The 14,713-nt window shown below is 37.6% G+C and overlaps 1 protein-coding gene across 1 annotated transcript; it reads left to right on the forward strand.

Annotated features, from left to right (window-relative positions):
• The first annotated feature begins 10,338 nt into the window (after window positions 1-10,338).
• Window positions 10,339-14,445, forward strand: LOC122301839. The gene has a single exon (XM_043113209.1). It carries the CDS (start codon window positions 10,339-10,341, stop codon window positions 14,443-14,445), a length of 4,107 nt encoding a protein of 1,368 aa, XP_042969143.1.
• Window positions 14,446-14,713: the final 268 nt, after the last annotated feature.

Genomic DNA, 14,713 nt, shown 5'->3' on the forward strand with positions numbered 1-14,713 from the left:
TATATTTTGTCCAATTCAACTCTTCAACAATACGTTTTCTCTTTTGATGAGATTTACCAAATTGCACATCCCCAAATATCAGTAGTTGAGCTAAAGTATTAGATCCTTATAAAACCCTTGGTGGTATGCGATAATCTTCTTTACCATTGAACAAATGTTTTCTCGTTCGCCACATGTGATCGGGCAACAAGAAACGAGGATGTCTCATATAACAATGTTTTCGACCATACTTCAACTAATTGGAGTTTGTGCCCTTATTACAAGATGGACAAGCCAATTTTCCTTTTGTTGACCACCCAGAAAGAATCTCATATGCTAGAAAGTCATTGATTGTCTACATTAAAGCAGAGTGCAACATGAACGTTTCCTTTGTGGGGCATCATATGTAGGTACCCCATATTCCCAAAATTCAAGTAGTTCATTGACTAACGGTTGCAAGTAAACATCAATGTCATTACTTGCAGATTTTGGCCCAGGAATAATGAGAGATGTCATGCAAAATTGGTCATTCATGTAAAAACACGACGACAAGTTATACAGGATCAGGATTGCTGGCCAAATGCTATATGGTTTAGCCATATTGTTAAGGGGATTGAAACCGTCACTTGCCAGAACAAGCCTTACATTGCGAGCATCTTGCATGAACCAACTATGGTCGTCATCAAATCTCTTCCAGAACTCTGCGTCTGTAGGATGTCTCATACTAGCCTCATCGTTTGGTCGTTGCTCTTTATGCCATCTTATATCACGTCATCAATTATGAATTTTGTGATAATTGAAACCCAAACCCCTCTCTAATGACCTTGACTCCTCACATGAATGTGGCAATTCATCATCAGGAAAGGCAGACCGCAACAAGTTAAGTAGTATATCAAATGACTTTATTGACCACCCACCGAGTGTCTTAATGTGTAACAACTTCACAATGAATGATAGTTTTGAGAATTTTGTATAACCAGCAAAAAGTGGACATCGGGCATCCTCTAGTAGCTCAAGAGATGAACTTGGGGAGGGATCTGATAGTGATCCACCAGTTGGCAATGGATTACTATGATCTTGGGGAACATCAATAAATGTGCCTACCCAAATGTCATCTAACATATGGTCCATGTCATCAATGTAGTCATCGGCATAATCAGCAGCACTATCATCATCGTCGTCATTGTAACTTCGTGTTTCCTCTTCCCTAAGAAATATCCACTGGATATAATTTGGATTGATCATTTTCATGAACAAATGAGTCTCTACATCAAATATAGGCAAGAAGAGAGTATTATAGCATGAACGACATGGACATCGAATGCGATCACTTCCATAGGAATGGTTTTGTACCAGGTTAAGGAAAGTGTTAACCCCATTGGCATATGTAGGCAATTGAAGTCTATCGGTCAAGTTTATTTAACTTTTATCCTTCTAAAATGGTTGAAATCAGCATATTAGTTACTCGGATAGTATTTAGGGTTCAGTTTAGCTATACGAAAGACGAGTAAAGAATTTGAGAAAGTGCATTGTTGAGCAAAATAAGCAGCTGACTTGAAGCCACATGTAGTGGAGCATAAGAGAAGATGGAGGTGACGATACTAACTGGGTTTGTCATGTAGATTTTTATGGAATGATGAAGGTTGTGTTGAACAGTTTGGTGTGTCTATGCCAAGAGTATTGAAGTACTGCAAAATATGTCATCATGTTAAGCATGGTACTATCTGGGATATTTGTTAGTATAGGGCAGACTAATGCATATAAAGATGCTAACAAGAGTTGGAACTATTTTGGAGGTTATGGAAGCGTGCAGTTGGTATACTTCAATAATTTCATTACTTATAAGGAAAACAATGATTTAATAAATCAATTATGTCATGCTCATATGAGCTGCACTTGTAAACGATGGTACTTGGGCAATAATAGAGAGGTTGTGAAAAAGAAATGACATGTCACTCGATGTGGTTGATTGTTTAATGACCCATTCACAAATAACTTGTAGATCTAAATTTTAAATGAACATGTTTTTAAATGAACATGTATATCATGGACAACTTTTTTTTGAATTGTTCATGAATAGGTAGATGGCTGGATGTAGCCATAAAGTCAAATGAGATTTTAATTTTGGAGGAGTTGTCGAAGTGTGATGTGATAGTGGAGGGAAGGGTTTTATCTAATAACCATATGTATTCAGCATAGCTTTACACATGCATGACCATTAATATTGTGCATGGAATGATCATCCTTTCATGTCATATGGTATTTTTATGTCAAAATCATTTTCAATGATTCTAAAAGGGTGGCATTATAATATGACATGCACGTTTAGATATCAATGAAAACACATAAAAAGAAAAGTGATTATTATAGTTACACATTAATACACCTCATTTCTTCTTTATCATCCACTACTAAACTTCAATAATTTAGCAAAATGGTCAAAATGGTGCAATTTTCAGAAATTGCAATTGGACTAACAAAAAATGTTTGAGAAGTTGCATTTTGACTTGCCTAAATTACCTTGACGCACAAAGTTACATGTAAATATACTCATAATAGTGCTGGAGTTAAAATATGAGTCACAAAACCAATTTCAAAAAACCCAAAATGCATTTCAAATTTCGTTGCTACATTTCACTATATGAGAATTATGCCAAAACCCATGCTTAAAGACCTTACAAACTGAAACTACCATAATGCAAACTATGAAGCATATCTTAATAAACAAATTTACACACCATAATACTAGTTGGCAATGTTTTAGCACTTGAATCAAACCACAATTAACACATAATTAAGTTATCAATATTCGATAAAAATAATTTCGTCATCATTGCATTATGTGTTCCCCTTATGGATTACAACTTGGCAATATTAAGTAAGATCAAATTAGTTCATAGGATGGCTTCTTTTCTAGAAATTAAAAAAACTATGTTTTCAAAGTAAGCCTTTATGTAAGAGTAACGTATACATGTAAAAGAAGCCACATGCTAAAACAACTAGGCTTGGCCATCACAAACCCTGCTATTTGTGAGCTAAATAGCATGGTTTGTTCCTTAAATATAAACAGAATATCAAAGGCAATATAATTGATGTCACTTATTTATGTCTACAGTAATTACCTCAAAAAGGGCCCGTGTGACCAAGATATATAATAAGAAGATGCTTGGATGGTAAGCTCCAACTATTGCAGTTCACCTCATCCTTCAAATTTTCCTATTTATAAACACAATGATGGAATTTGTTTAGAAAATAACTAAGCATAATAAAAAAAAGGCAAGACTGCATAAAGAAAAAACCTATATCCATTATATTTCCCAAAATCTAATATCAATACCAGAAACATATATATAGAGACCAATATTAAAGATTGGAAAGAAAACAATAATCCATTCAGAAATGTTTGTCCAACAAGCATATGGTAAGAGTAGTCAAGAGATTGTTAAAAGATTTGTATAGTTTAATTATGGATAGAAATGAGTATTTAAATAGGAAGTAGAAACTTGTCATCAAATATAGAGGATTTTATAACACGGCTTAAACTTTTGTTCATAAACTTGCAAAGAAAATTAAAGGTTGGTTACCTTAACCAACCTTTAATTTTCTTTACCAAAACAACCTTTAATTTTCTCTACAAGGTTGGTTACCCAAAACAACCTTTAACCGAACCTAATATTATTGTTAGGTTAAAAAAGATCATGAGTAGCTCTAGATATTAATAGGTTTTGGAAGGATAATAAAAGTAGAATCAAGATGAGATCAACTAAGGGAGGATCGGGGAGTAGTTTTAAAAGAAAGAAAAGAGAAAACTTTCTAGGCCATAAATGAAAAAGCATTTGATAAAATGGGAAATATTGTAAAATGAAAGTAAAAGCGGTATAAGATAGAGGGTGGCTAGCTTCTTCATAGATGGGAGCAAAGTTATAAAGAAATAACAAATCCAAAGTAGAAGAGAATGGTAAAAAAAAAAAAAATTCAAGAGATTTAGTTTGTGCTTGAGAGAGAGCGAGAGAGTTTAGGAGTGATCAAAACCCACCTTGGTCCTCCACATAATGCTAGAATAACACAAACTCCTAATCTTTTGAAAGCCACAACCAACAAAAGCCCATATTATTCTTTTAAGGATTCTGTTCAATTTAAAGTAGAGAAGTTAATGATCTATTAGTGATTCTAAGGTAGCAACATTATTAAGGTTTAAAGAAGAGATTATTTTATATTTTTTCTTAATCCTTTTGTTTTTGTATGCCCTGTTAACTTCTCAAACATTTATTTTGTGCCCTCATACCACAACTTGACAATGCTTTCCAAAGAAGAGAAGGTTGGGGCAACGAAAATCAAATAATTCCAAGTTATTATTTTACAGCACAGTATAAAAGGGTGTGGCTGTGTGTGTATGTTTGTTGATTTGTATCATCCATCAATAATAATAGTTGATCTTCTAAACAAAAGATGTGTCAAATTAATTAAATTCACATGTAGGATTTGATAATATCCTACTCATGCATGGAGGCTTATGGAAAACTCTATGTAAGAATGAAACTAATTATGAAAAGAATTATAACAACCATCTCAGGCCTTTAAAGTTCACTGCTTGTACGTACATATATTGTTGGAAGAAAAAGCAAACAAGTATTGCAGTAGAATAATCGATATTAAGGGAATTAATATATGCTTATAAATTAGGAAGATATCAGATTCATGACAGAAAGATGTAATAAAGTTTTTCATGTCGACCAATCAAACTTTCTCATCATGTTCATTTAGATCGGCCCTTTTTTCCATTATACTTGGAAATTTAATTAATTCCTCTACTTATCTACTTAACCATGATTTTGTTGACAAATGAATTGTTCCTTTCTAGGAATGAAGTGGAGGATTGCACTTCCACTACTTTTATATTGGAGTTGGAACATATGGGAATATTAGTGCTTGCATTTGGCATAAAAGTTTTGATAGATGCTGAAGTAATCATCATTAAGGGAGACCCGATTGCTGATTGATCACACCTTTGGGACAAGGGGTTTTAATATCACACTACCATTAAAGTTGCAATAGATTAAGAGTGGTGATGCTGAAAGATCAACCCTAATGTATAGGGTAGGGGGTGATCTAAATAGGAAGGAATGCACAAACAACAACCTAAGGGATGTTTGGAAAACGTTAACAAAAGCTGGAGTTTCCAGGAATCTCCTGGGACAAACGTCATAGCCATCATATATATATATATATATATAGACGCACCTATATTAAAATAATATGTCATATAATGAAAAATCCCATAACTAGGAAATAATTTAAAGAAAATTTTCCAAAGTCAACAAAATTGATGTAGGACTATATATATATATTGATATATAGGACCCGACTGATGTAGGTGGCTTACCAGGTCTATTTTAATCAGATGACAAATACTAAATGAAATCCCCCCCCCCCCCCCCCCCCAACCATGGGTTCCAACATTGTCAAACTTCATACCACATCCAATACGTGGAATGGATCAAGCACACCCAGAACTGAAGGATATCATCACAGCTAATCCAAAGCAATGGGATTTAGGCCAAATGCAGATTTTATTTGACCTAGAGAGTAACAATGAAATACAGAAAATTCACATCCCAACCTTCTCTCGGCTCCAAGATAAAATGATCTGGACCCCATCCAAGACTGAAAAATTCACAGTTAAATCGGCATACCAAGTGATCATCAATAGACAATCAGAGACAAGAGCAAATGAAGCCCAAACCCAACACCTCTTCAAGTCAATTTGGAAGTTGAAAATTCATGAAAGACATAAATTACTATTATGGAAGCTGCAATGGAACATTCTCCCAACCAAGACCAGAGTGCAGCAAGTTATCTCAAGCTCAAATTCAGATGAATGCTCATTATGCAACCAAGCAGAGGAAACAATACTCCATCTCTTTGTCAAATGTCCCATAGCGCGTATATTATGGAGTCAAAGTGTATGGCCTCTAAACCTTGAAAACTTGCCAATTCACTCAATTACAGATTGGATTAGAATGATTCTCCATCCAAAGGTAGAATTAGGCCTTCATGACAGAGAGATCCACCAGTTTCAACTCTTCGCAGTCATAATAATAGACTACATCTGGAAATAGCGAAATGACATTGTGCATAACCATCTCAACTTCTCATTGGAGACAGCCAAAATTCAACTGAACAAAATCTACCTCAACTATCAAGTTGCTTGGGAACTGAAGCAAACCAAGAAGTTTGAAAAATGGCAACTACCACACAGAAGCTTCCTAAGCTACACTTTTGATGCAGCAGTTAGAGATAACTTCTCCACTATATCTGTAGTCTGCAGAGATCATTCATGTAATGTCTTAAAACTACAGACTGAAAAAATCACTTCAACAAATCCTCTTGTGGCAGAAGGACGTGCAACTCTCCTCGCTACACAAATGGCTCACTCATCTCACCACACCCGGGTCATTTTTGAAGGAGACTCTCAACAAGTAATCACGACAGTAGAAGACGCTTCATCTTCTCCAAATTGGCAAATCAATCCAATCATAAGTGATATTCAGCACTTCTTCGCTCTTCATGAACAGTGGGTCCTTGTCAAAATACAACGAACTACAAATCGATGTGCGCACTCTGTAGCGCAATGGGCAGCAACCAATCATGTTTTTGGAAGCATACCCTTAGATAGTTATTTCCGTTATTTTCTTTTTGATCCTCCTTGAACTTTGTAACTCTATAACTTTTAATATATAATATAACATGCTTGATTAGGAAAAAAAAAAAAAAAGAAATCCCCTCCCCCCCCCTTCTCCAAAACCAAAAAATAAAATAAAATAAAATTTGTAATAAGTCAAAGAATGAATATATAGAGAGACACTTAGATAAGTGTGATTTCAACATCCAGAAATTTATTAAAATCAATTTCTAGTGTAATGCATGGAGAGGGATTATATAATTCAAGTTTTTTTTCTGGGGGGCTGACATTCAAGAGACATGATTATAATATATAGCTTGTATACTTTTCAATAATTATCTAAAATAGTCAAAACTTTAAGTAAACAAATTAATATATTTAAAACTTTCATCTACCCTATGCCCTACTTGAAGATGCCTAACCCTCACTACTTTCCTGAATGTCAGAATGACTAGTAGCTCTTAACATAAATAGATACTTTATGCCAGGAGCAAGTAAAAGTTATGATAAAAGTTTCCATTTTCGTAGTTTTTCCTTTCCCCAACAGAAAACTGAAACAATGATTGGTTAACCTTCAAAACAATAGAAAGATTATTAGAAGAATCTTGTATCTTTCCATCCCAATGCCAGTCCAAAAATGAGACTATTTTCACACTAAGCTCAAAAGATAACCATCAATCACAACAATTTAAACAATTAGAAAGTAGGGCAAGTATATGATGCACAAAAAAAAAATATTAATCCTAGCATATTAAACCAAAAATATGAAATAAAAAAGACAGTCTGCATGTGAAGTATTTGAAATTAACACAATGGGCTATAACTAGATTTTTTTAAACCTTGAAATTAACATTTATCCGAGAAAAATCATTTTAAAGAAATATTGATTCCAAACCTGCTCAAGCCATAGAGACCGAGGAACATTTTATATAACTATATATGGAGTTCACAAAACAAACAAGATTAATATGAACCAAATGTGAACTCCACAAACACCATGAGTAATCCTTACGTTAAACCAAATGGGAAAATAAGCACATAGAGGAAACACTAAAGAGCTAATACCATCCAAACAAGTTTGGGATGATTTGTGTTTGTCTGTCAACATCGTGAATGCTTTAAAATTTTGATAATTATGATGGAAACAGTAAAGGCACTGCACATTCTCCAAGATTGAAAAGATTACATAATGTTGCTATACCCAACATTATGTAAGAACAAAAGAAATGATCACAAGGATAGAACTTCATCATGGGATAAGGCAATGCATTCTATAAAGAGAAGACAACTGTGATTATTAGTTTAGAAAAAGGGCTTGAAGAAGATAAGGACAACTTAAAAGGGCCAGTCTTATAACCTTCTTTAATTTAATAGCAATTAATCCTTATTTCTACGGCTGGACAACGATGTTTAATGTTATTATAGAAAAGCATTTGATTGTTAGTTCGAATCCATTATCCAAGACTTTATTCAGACACATGGGGCTGAATAAAGTAGTGTTATATCTAAATTTTTGTACTGATCAATATCTCACTTTTCCTTTTAAAAGTAGATTAAAAAACTAAGGTAGTCAGCTAACTAGAGCTCGAGATCTTAACTTTCTGTTGTGGGTGGGTTTGTGTTGTGAACAAAATATTAGAAACAAATTCCATTGCCAGATAATTACTATGCATTTTCTTCTTGCCAGAAATGACAACGATTACAATGATGAGCTTTCACTTTGTTAACATAATGGCAATGGGAACTTTATAGTCATTTTACATACTGAGGTCATATCTTCCTTCCAAAGTTACCATCCAGAAAGTGTCTAGATGTGGATGTTTCTTCTGCAAAGTGTAAATTGGTTATGCTTTTGGAGGCCCTCGTGAAGAAAGGATTAAAAAGAAATGTAAAGGTGCTGCAGAATGATCTTGTAGTAGTACAGTTCTATTTTAATCAGATGACAAATGCTAAATGAAATCCCCCCCCCCCCCCCCCCAACCCCAAAAAAAACAAATATCAAAAATAATATTTGTAATGTGTCAAAGAATGAATATATAAGAGGCTATGATAATAATCGATCATGATATTCGGTCCTTCTCTCTCTCTCTCTCTCTTCTCTCTCTCTCTCTCTCTCTCTCTCTCTCTCTCTCTCTCTCTCTCTCTCTCTCTCTCTCGACTGAGTCAGAGTAAGGTATAGTCCTCCTGTCCTTACAGGGTGGTGTCGTCTCCCTTGGCGGGAGTTTGTCCTTTCACAGGTTTATTCTTGGCGGGAGTTCGTCCTCTCACAGAATTTTTTCTGCTTCCCCCCGCTTGATAGCCACAATGGAGGAAGAAGACCTTGCAAAGAGATGGGAAAGACTTAACCTGTCTTCGACAGAAAGTGAAGTTCTAAAAATCTCTACTGTTAGGTCAGACGAAGGCAACTTACGTAGAAAACACTGTATTGTAGGGGGAGTGATGACGGAAAGAGGTTTAAGTAACGAAGCTTTCAGAGTTACAATGTCTCAAGTTTGGAGATTGGAGGGTTGGGTAAAATTTAAAGAGCTAGGGGACTTCCAGTTCCTCATCGAATTCCAATTTCTTGGAGACAAAGAAAAAGTCTTAGGAGGTCGCCCCTGGTTTTTTGATCGAAACTTGGTGTCCTTCCTAGAGGTTGATGAAAATGTATCTCTAAGCACAATCCGTTTCCAATTCGAACCATTCTGGGTACAGTTGCACGGCTTGCCATGGGGAGCAATGACAGAGGAGGTAGGCAGAAATGTGGGCTCATCGGTGGGTCATGTTATAAGGGTGGATGCTGATTCGGATGGAGCTGCTTGGGGCAAGAGTATGAGGATAAGAGTGGCAGTAGACCTACACAAACCACTTTTACGTGGCAAATGGGTGGAAGTGAATAACATGAAACACTTGGTTTCCATTAAGTACGAGAGACTTCAGGCCTACTGTTTTCATTGTGGCATCATTGCTCATAAAGGAAAAAACTGCAATCAACAGAGGGTACATTCTTCTGTAGATGGAACTAAAACTTTGCAATTTGGCCCCTGGCTCAGGGCCCAACCGATGAACTCAAAGATTTTTGACAGTCGACCATATGGGGGCAACCCTAGCTCTCAGAACCAACAGAACAGGCAGAAACATGAGACTACTAAGGATAATGAATGTGAACCAAATGCTGATGATAAAGAGGGAGAAGAGGTATCCAGGACCTCATCTGACCCTCAATCTAAAGAGGGAATTGCTAAAACTAAAACTGAGTCTACCCAAAATACTGTATCACTTATAGATCCTATGACTGAGGCTTATACTCCAATCCACCGGCCCATTAAGCTACCAATCTCAGCCGAAAAGGAAGAGATTACCTCTAACCAGATGCATCATTATGACCTCTGCAAATCTCCATCAGACTTGGGAAGGGAGATGCCCCAAGCCAATGTCAACAAAGAATTGGTATTGTCCAGTATTGTGCGGGTGGTGACTAGGCAAAAAGGGACAACATGGAAAAGGAAGGCCAGGGAGGTTACACTACCTAATCCTAGGGACACGGTCTCTAAAGCCAGAGGAAGCAAGAAAAGAGGTATGACCTCTCAACTAGACTTATCAAAACCTGCGAAAAAAGCTAAAGATACTAATGACAAGTATGAAAACAGTTCCAATCATAAGATGGTGGAGGCTGCTGGGCAGCCCCACCCACAGCCATGATAGGCCTTAGCTGGAACTGTAGGGGGCTTGGGAACCCCCGTACAGTTCGAGAGCTAGACCTCCTTGTGAGGACAAAGTGCCTTCATTTTATTTTCCTTATGGAGACCAAGTGTGGTAGGAAAAGGGCTGAGGTAGTAAGGAACATGTTGCATTTTGAGAACAGCTTTGTGGTTGACAGTAGAGGGCCTAGTGGCGGGTTAGCCTTTCTGTGGAAGGACACATTAGATCTAACACTAGAAAACTACTCACAAAACCATATCTCTATGGTACTCAGATTAGCAGAGGAATGTCAACAGATCCTTCTCACTAGCTTTTATGGCTTCCCTGAATCAGCTAGAAAGGGGGATAGTTGGAACCTGATGAAACTGATTAAACCTGCAGAGAACATACCGTGGCTGTGCTTTGGAGACTTCAATGAAATCTTGCATAATCATGAAAAGGTTGGAGGAGCTAACAGACCTTACTCTCAGATGGAAGCCTTTAGAATATCCATGGAATGGTGTGGCCTGAGCGACCTAGGCTTTGTAGGACCCAAATTCACTTGGTGCAATAATAGAATGGGAACACATTTCACTAAAGAAAGACTGGATCGAGCATTGGGAAACATGCTATGGACTAGTATGTTTAATGAAAACAATTTCAATGTTCTTGTTGCCCAAACATCTGACCACTGCCCTCTATTGATATCTCTAAACAAAAGAGGAAGAAGGGAGCTGTTTTTAGTTCCTACAAGAGAGAAAATTTTCAGATTTGAGGCAAGATGGAATCTTCATGAAGCATGCAATAGCATTATTAAATCCTGCTGGTCCCATCAGGATTCTCAACAAGTTTATAATATCAACTCAGTCCTGAGGAAGCTCAACAGATGTAAGGCCTCCCTAAAAAACTGGAGCTCAACCTTATGGAAACATAAGAGGGATATCCAAGCTCAATTGAACAGGCTCCTGGAAATGCAAGACTCTAACACTGGTTCAAGAACAGCTAAAGTTAAGGCTCTTCAGAAGGAGATTGATAAAGCCCTTGAAGAAGAAAATCTGAAATGGAAGCAAAGAGCTAAACAGATGTGGCTTAAAGACGGGGATAGGAACTCAAATTACTTCCACAAGTGCGCTAATCAGAGGAGGAAAAACAATAGCATTCAGAAGCTTGTAAGAAATGATGGCCTTACCACAACTGACATAGGTGAGATTTCTTCTATGTTTACCACTTATTTCCAGGAGCTCTTTTCTTCAGCATCTCCAATCATCTTTGATGTCTGTTTGAACCAAGTACATCACCGAGTTAATAGTGAGATGAACTCCAACCTGACCAAACAGTTCACAGCTGAGGAGGTAAAGTCTGCCCTCTTCCAAATGAACCCCATGGGTGCCCCTGGTCCAGATGGTTTTCCTGCATTATTTTACCAATCTCACTGGGATGTTGTAGGAGAAGAGGTCACTAAAGCAGTGTTGGATATCCTAAATGGGAATGGGGAAATTTCACACATAAATGAAACCTATATTGTTTTAATCCCGAAAGTTAAAAACCCTCTAACAGTTATGGACTTCAGACCAATATCTCTTTGCAATATCATTTACAAAGTGGTCTCTAAAACTCTTTCTAATAGACTGAAGTTGATCCTTCCTTCGATCATTGCTCCCACTCAAAGTGCTTTTATTCAGGGGAGGATGATTCAGGATAATGTTATTGTGGCTTTTGAAACTTTGCACTCCATGTCCATCAAAGGCAAAGGGCAACAAGGTTACATGGCCATAAAACTAGACCTGAGCAAGGCTTTCGATAGGGTGGAATGGGAGTTTTTGGCAAAGGTCATGGCTAAAATGGGTTTCAACAGAAGATGGATATTTCTGACAATGCAGTGTGTAACTACAGTCTCCTACTCCACACTTATTAATGGGAAACCTCAAGGCAATTTCTCTCCATTAAGAGGGATTCGACAAGGGGACCCCCTTTCTCCCTACCTTTTCATTCTGGTAGCTGAGGTCCTTAGCAGCCTTCTGAACCATGCTGAAACCACCAAGCTCATCCAGGGCTTTCCTATTTGCAGGGGGAGGCTTAGCATTAACCATCTTTTGTTTGCTGATGATAGCCTTCTATTCTGTCGAGCTAATGCAAGAGAATGGGCTTCAATCCAGGTTATTCTAAATCTCTATGAGGAGGCCTCAGGTCAGAAGCTCAACAAGTCTAAAACCTCGATCTATTTCAGTCCTAATACAAGACCAGCAACTAGGGAGTACATCTTGAGTCTTGCTCAAACAAGAGCCTCCTTTTGTTATGAAAGGTATCTGGGTCTCCCAAATCTCATAGGCAGATCTAAATATGCTGCTTTCAAGGGCATACTAGATAGAGTCAGGGGAAAAGTCAGTAACTGGAAAAACAAATTTCTATCCCAGGCAGGGAAGGATATTCTCCTCAAGGCAGTGGTTCAAGCCCTCCCTACCTACTGCATGGGAGTTTTTAAACTCCCTAAATCCCTTCTAGGTGAGATCAACAAAGTTATGAACCAGTTCTGGTGGGGTCATCTCCAAAATGAAAAAAAGGTGCATTGGTTGTCTTGGGGACAGATGGGTAGATCGAAAACTAGAGGAGGTCTGGGTTATAGAGACCTTGAGAGCTTTAATTTGGCTCTACTGGCCAAGCAGGGGTGGAGACTTCTTCAATATCCTGACTCTATAGCTGCTCAAGTCCTCAAGCTGAAATACTTCCCAAATGTGGATTTCTTTCAAGCCAAGTTGGGCTCTAGACCATCTTTCATATGGAGAAGCATTCAGGCTGCAAGAGGTTTGGTTGAAAAAGGGTCACTATGGCGCATAGGTAATGGTCTAGGAACCAAAATCTGGAAAGATAGATGGTTGCCCCAACCTTCTAGTTACAAAATCCAAAGCCCTGTCCATCTGTTTCCTGAGAATGAAGTGGTGGCAAGACTCATTAATAATGAGACAAAACAATGGGATAGAGGTCTAACCACAACTCTTTTTGGGCCTGATACAGCTTCTTTAATTCAAAGAATTCCTATCAGCTTTTCTGGTGCCAACGACAGACTCATTTGGTTGGGCACCAAAGATGGATCTTTCTCAGTCAAGTCTGCCTATCATTTGCAGAAAGAGTCCATGGAACAACTTAAGGGTCAATCCTCTAGAGGAATACAGAACAAGGAAGTTTGGACAGGATGCTGGAAGCTGCAGATCCCTAATGCAACTAAGATTTTCATCTGGAGGGCCTGCCTGGAATCTCTTCCAACCATGCTCAACCTATCTAAGAGGAAGATAGTAGACTCCCCTATATGCCCCATCTGTTGTAGGGAACAGGAATCCACAACTCATGCACTGTGGGAATGTACTTCTGCTATGGATGTATGGAGTCAAGGCCATATAGTGTTTCAAAAAAGTTCTTTAAGGAAAACCAATTTCAAAGAGCTTTTCGAGAGCCTATATAGTCAGTGTGATCAAAGCTTAATGGAACAGTTTTCTGTGTTAGCCAGGAGCATTTGGTCTAGAAGAAACAAGATGATCTTCGAGGGGTCCTTTGTGCATCCAAGTCTGTTAGTAAATCAGGCTTCACAATCATTGACTGATTATAGGACTGCCCAAGAGAACTGGAAGACAAAGGCTCAGATCCACTCTCAAGCATCCGTGTGGTCTCCCCCTCCATCAGGTGTCACAAAAATTAACTGGGATGCTGCTGTGGATAGTCCTAACAATAGAATTGGTATTGGTTTGGTGGCTCGAGACCAAGTGGGTAATGTTATGATCAGCAAAAAGCTCTCCATTTCTTGCCTTCCTGAACCTCTGCTGGCTGAAGCTATAGGTGCTTTTCATGCGGTTTCCCTGGCCAAGGAGATGGGTCTCACTTCTGTTATCTGTGAAGGGGATTCCTTACAGGTTGTTAATGGTCTCAATCTCCTTTCAGACAGGGGCGATAATGTGGGCATGTTTTTATCTGACACTAAGAGTATTCTCTCTAGTTTTAGTCTTTGGTCTATGGTTTTTGTTGGGAGGAGTGGTAATCACTGTGCTCATGTACTAGCCAAAGAATCTCTAATGTTAGCTGTGAACTCGACTGAACTGGTCTATGGTACACCATGTAATCGTGGCCCCTTTTAATGGGTTTTATATGAAAGTATGACGTTTCTCTCAAAAAAAAAAAAAAAGAGGCTATGATAAGTGTGATGTCAATAATTTTTTTGTTTGATAAGTAAATAAGTGTGATGTCAATATTTTAAAACCAATATTTATATTTATACATATCTAGCAGAGAGTAGTTTTATCAAACGGCAAATTAAAACCAAGTGGACATCATGTACAATCATGCAAATATAATATATATAATCTAGCTCTATCAAATTTGTTGAATCTCTGTTTTTTTTTTTTT

Source organism: Carya illinoinensis, chromosome 2, assembly GCF_018687715.1.
Source record: "Carya illinoinensis cultivar Pawnee chromosome 2, C.illinoinensisPawnee_v1, whole genome shotgun sequence".
Classification (NCBI taxonomy): Eukaryota; Viridiplantae; Streptophyta; class Magnoliopsida; order Fagales; family Juglandaceae; genus Carya; species Carya illinoinensis.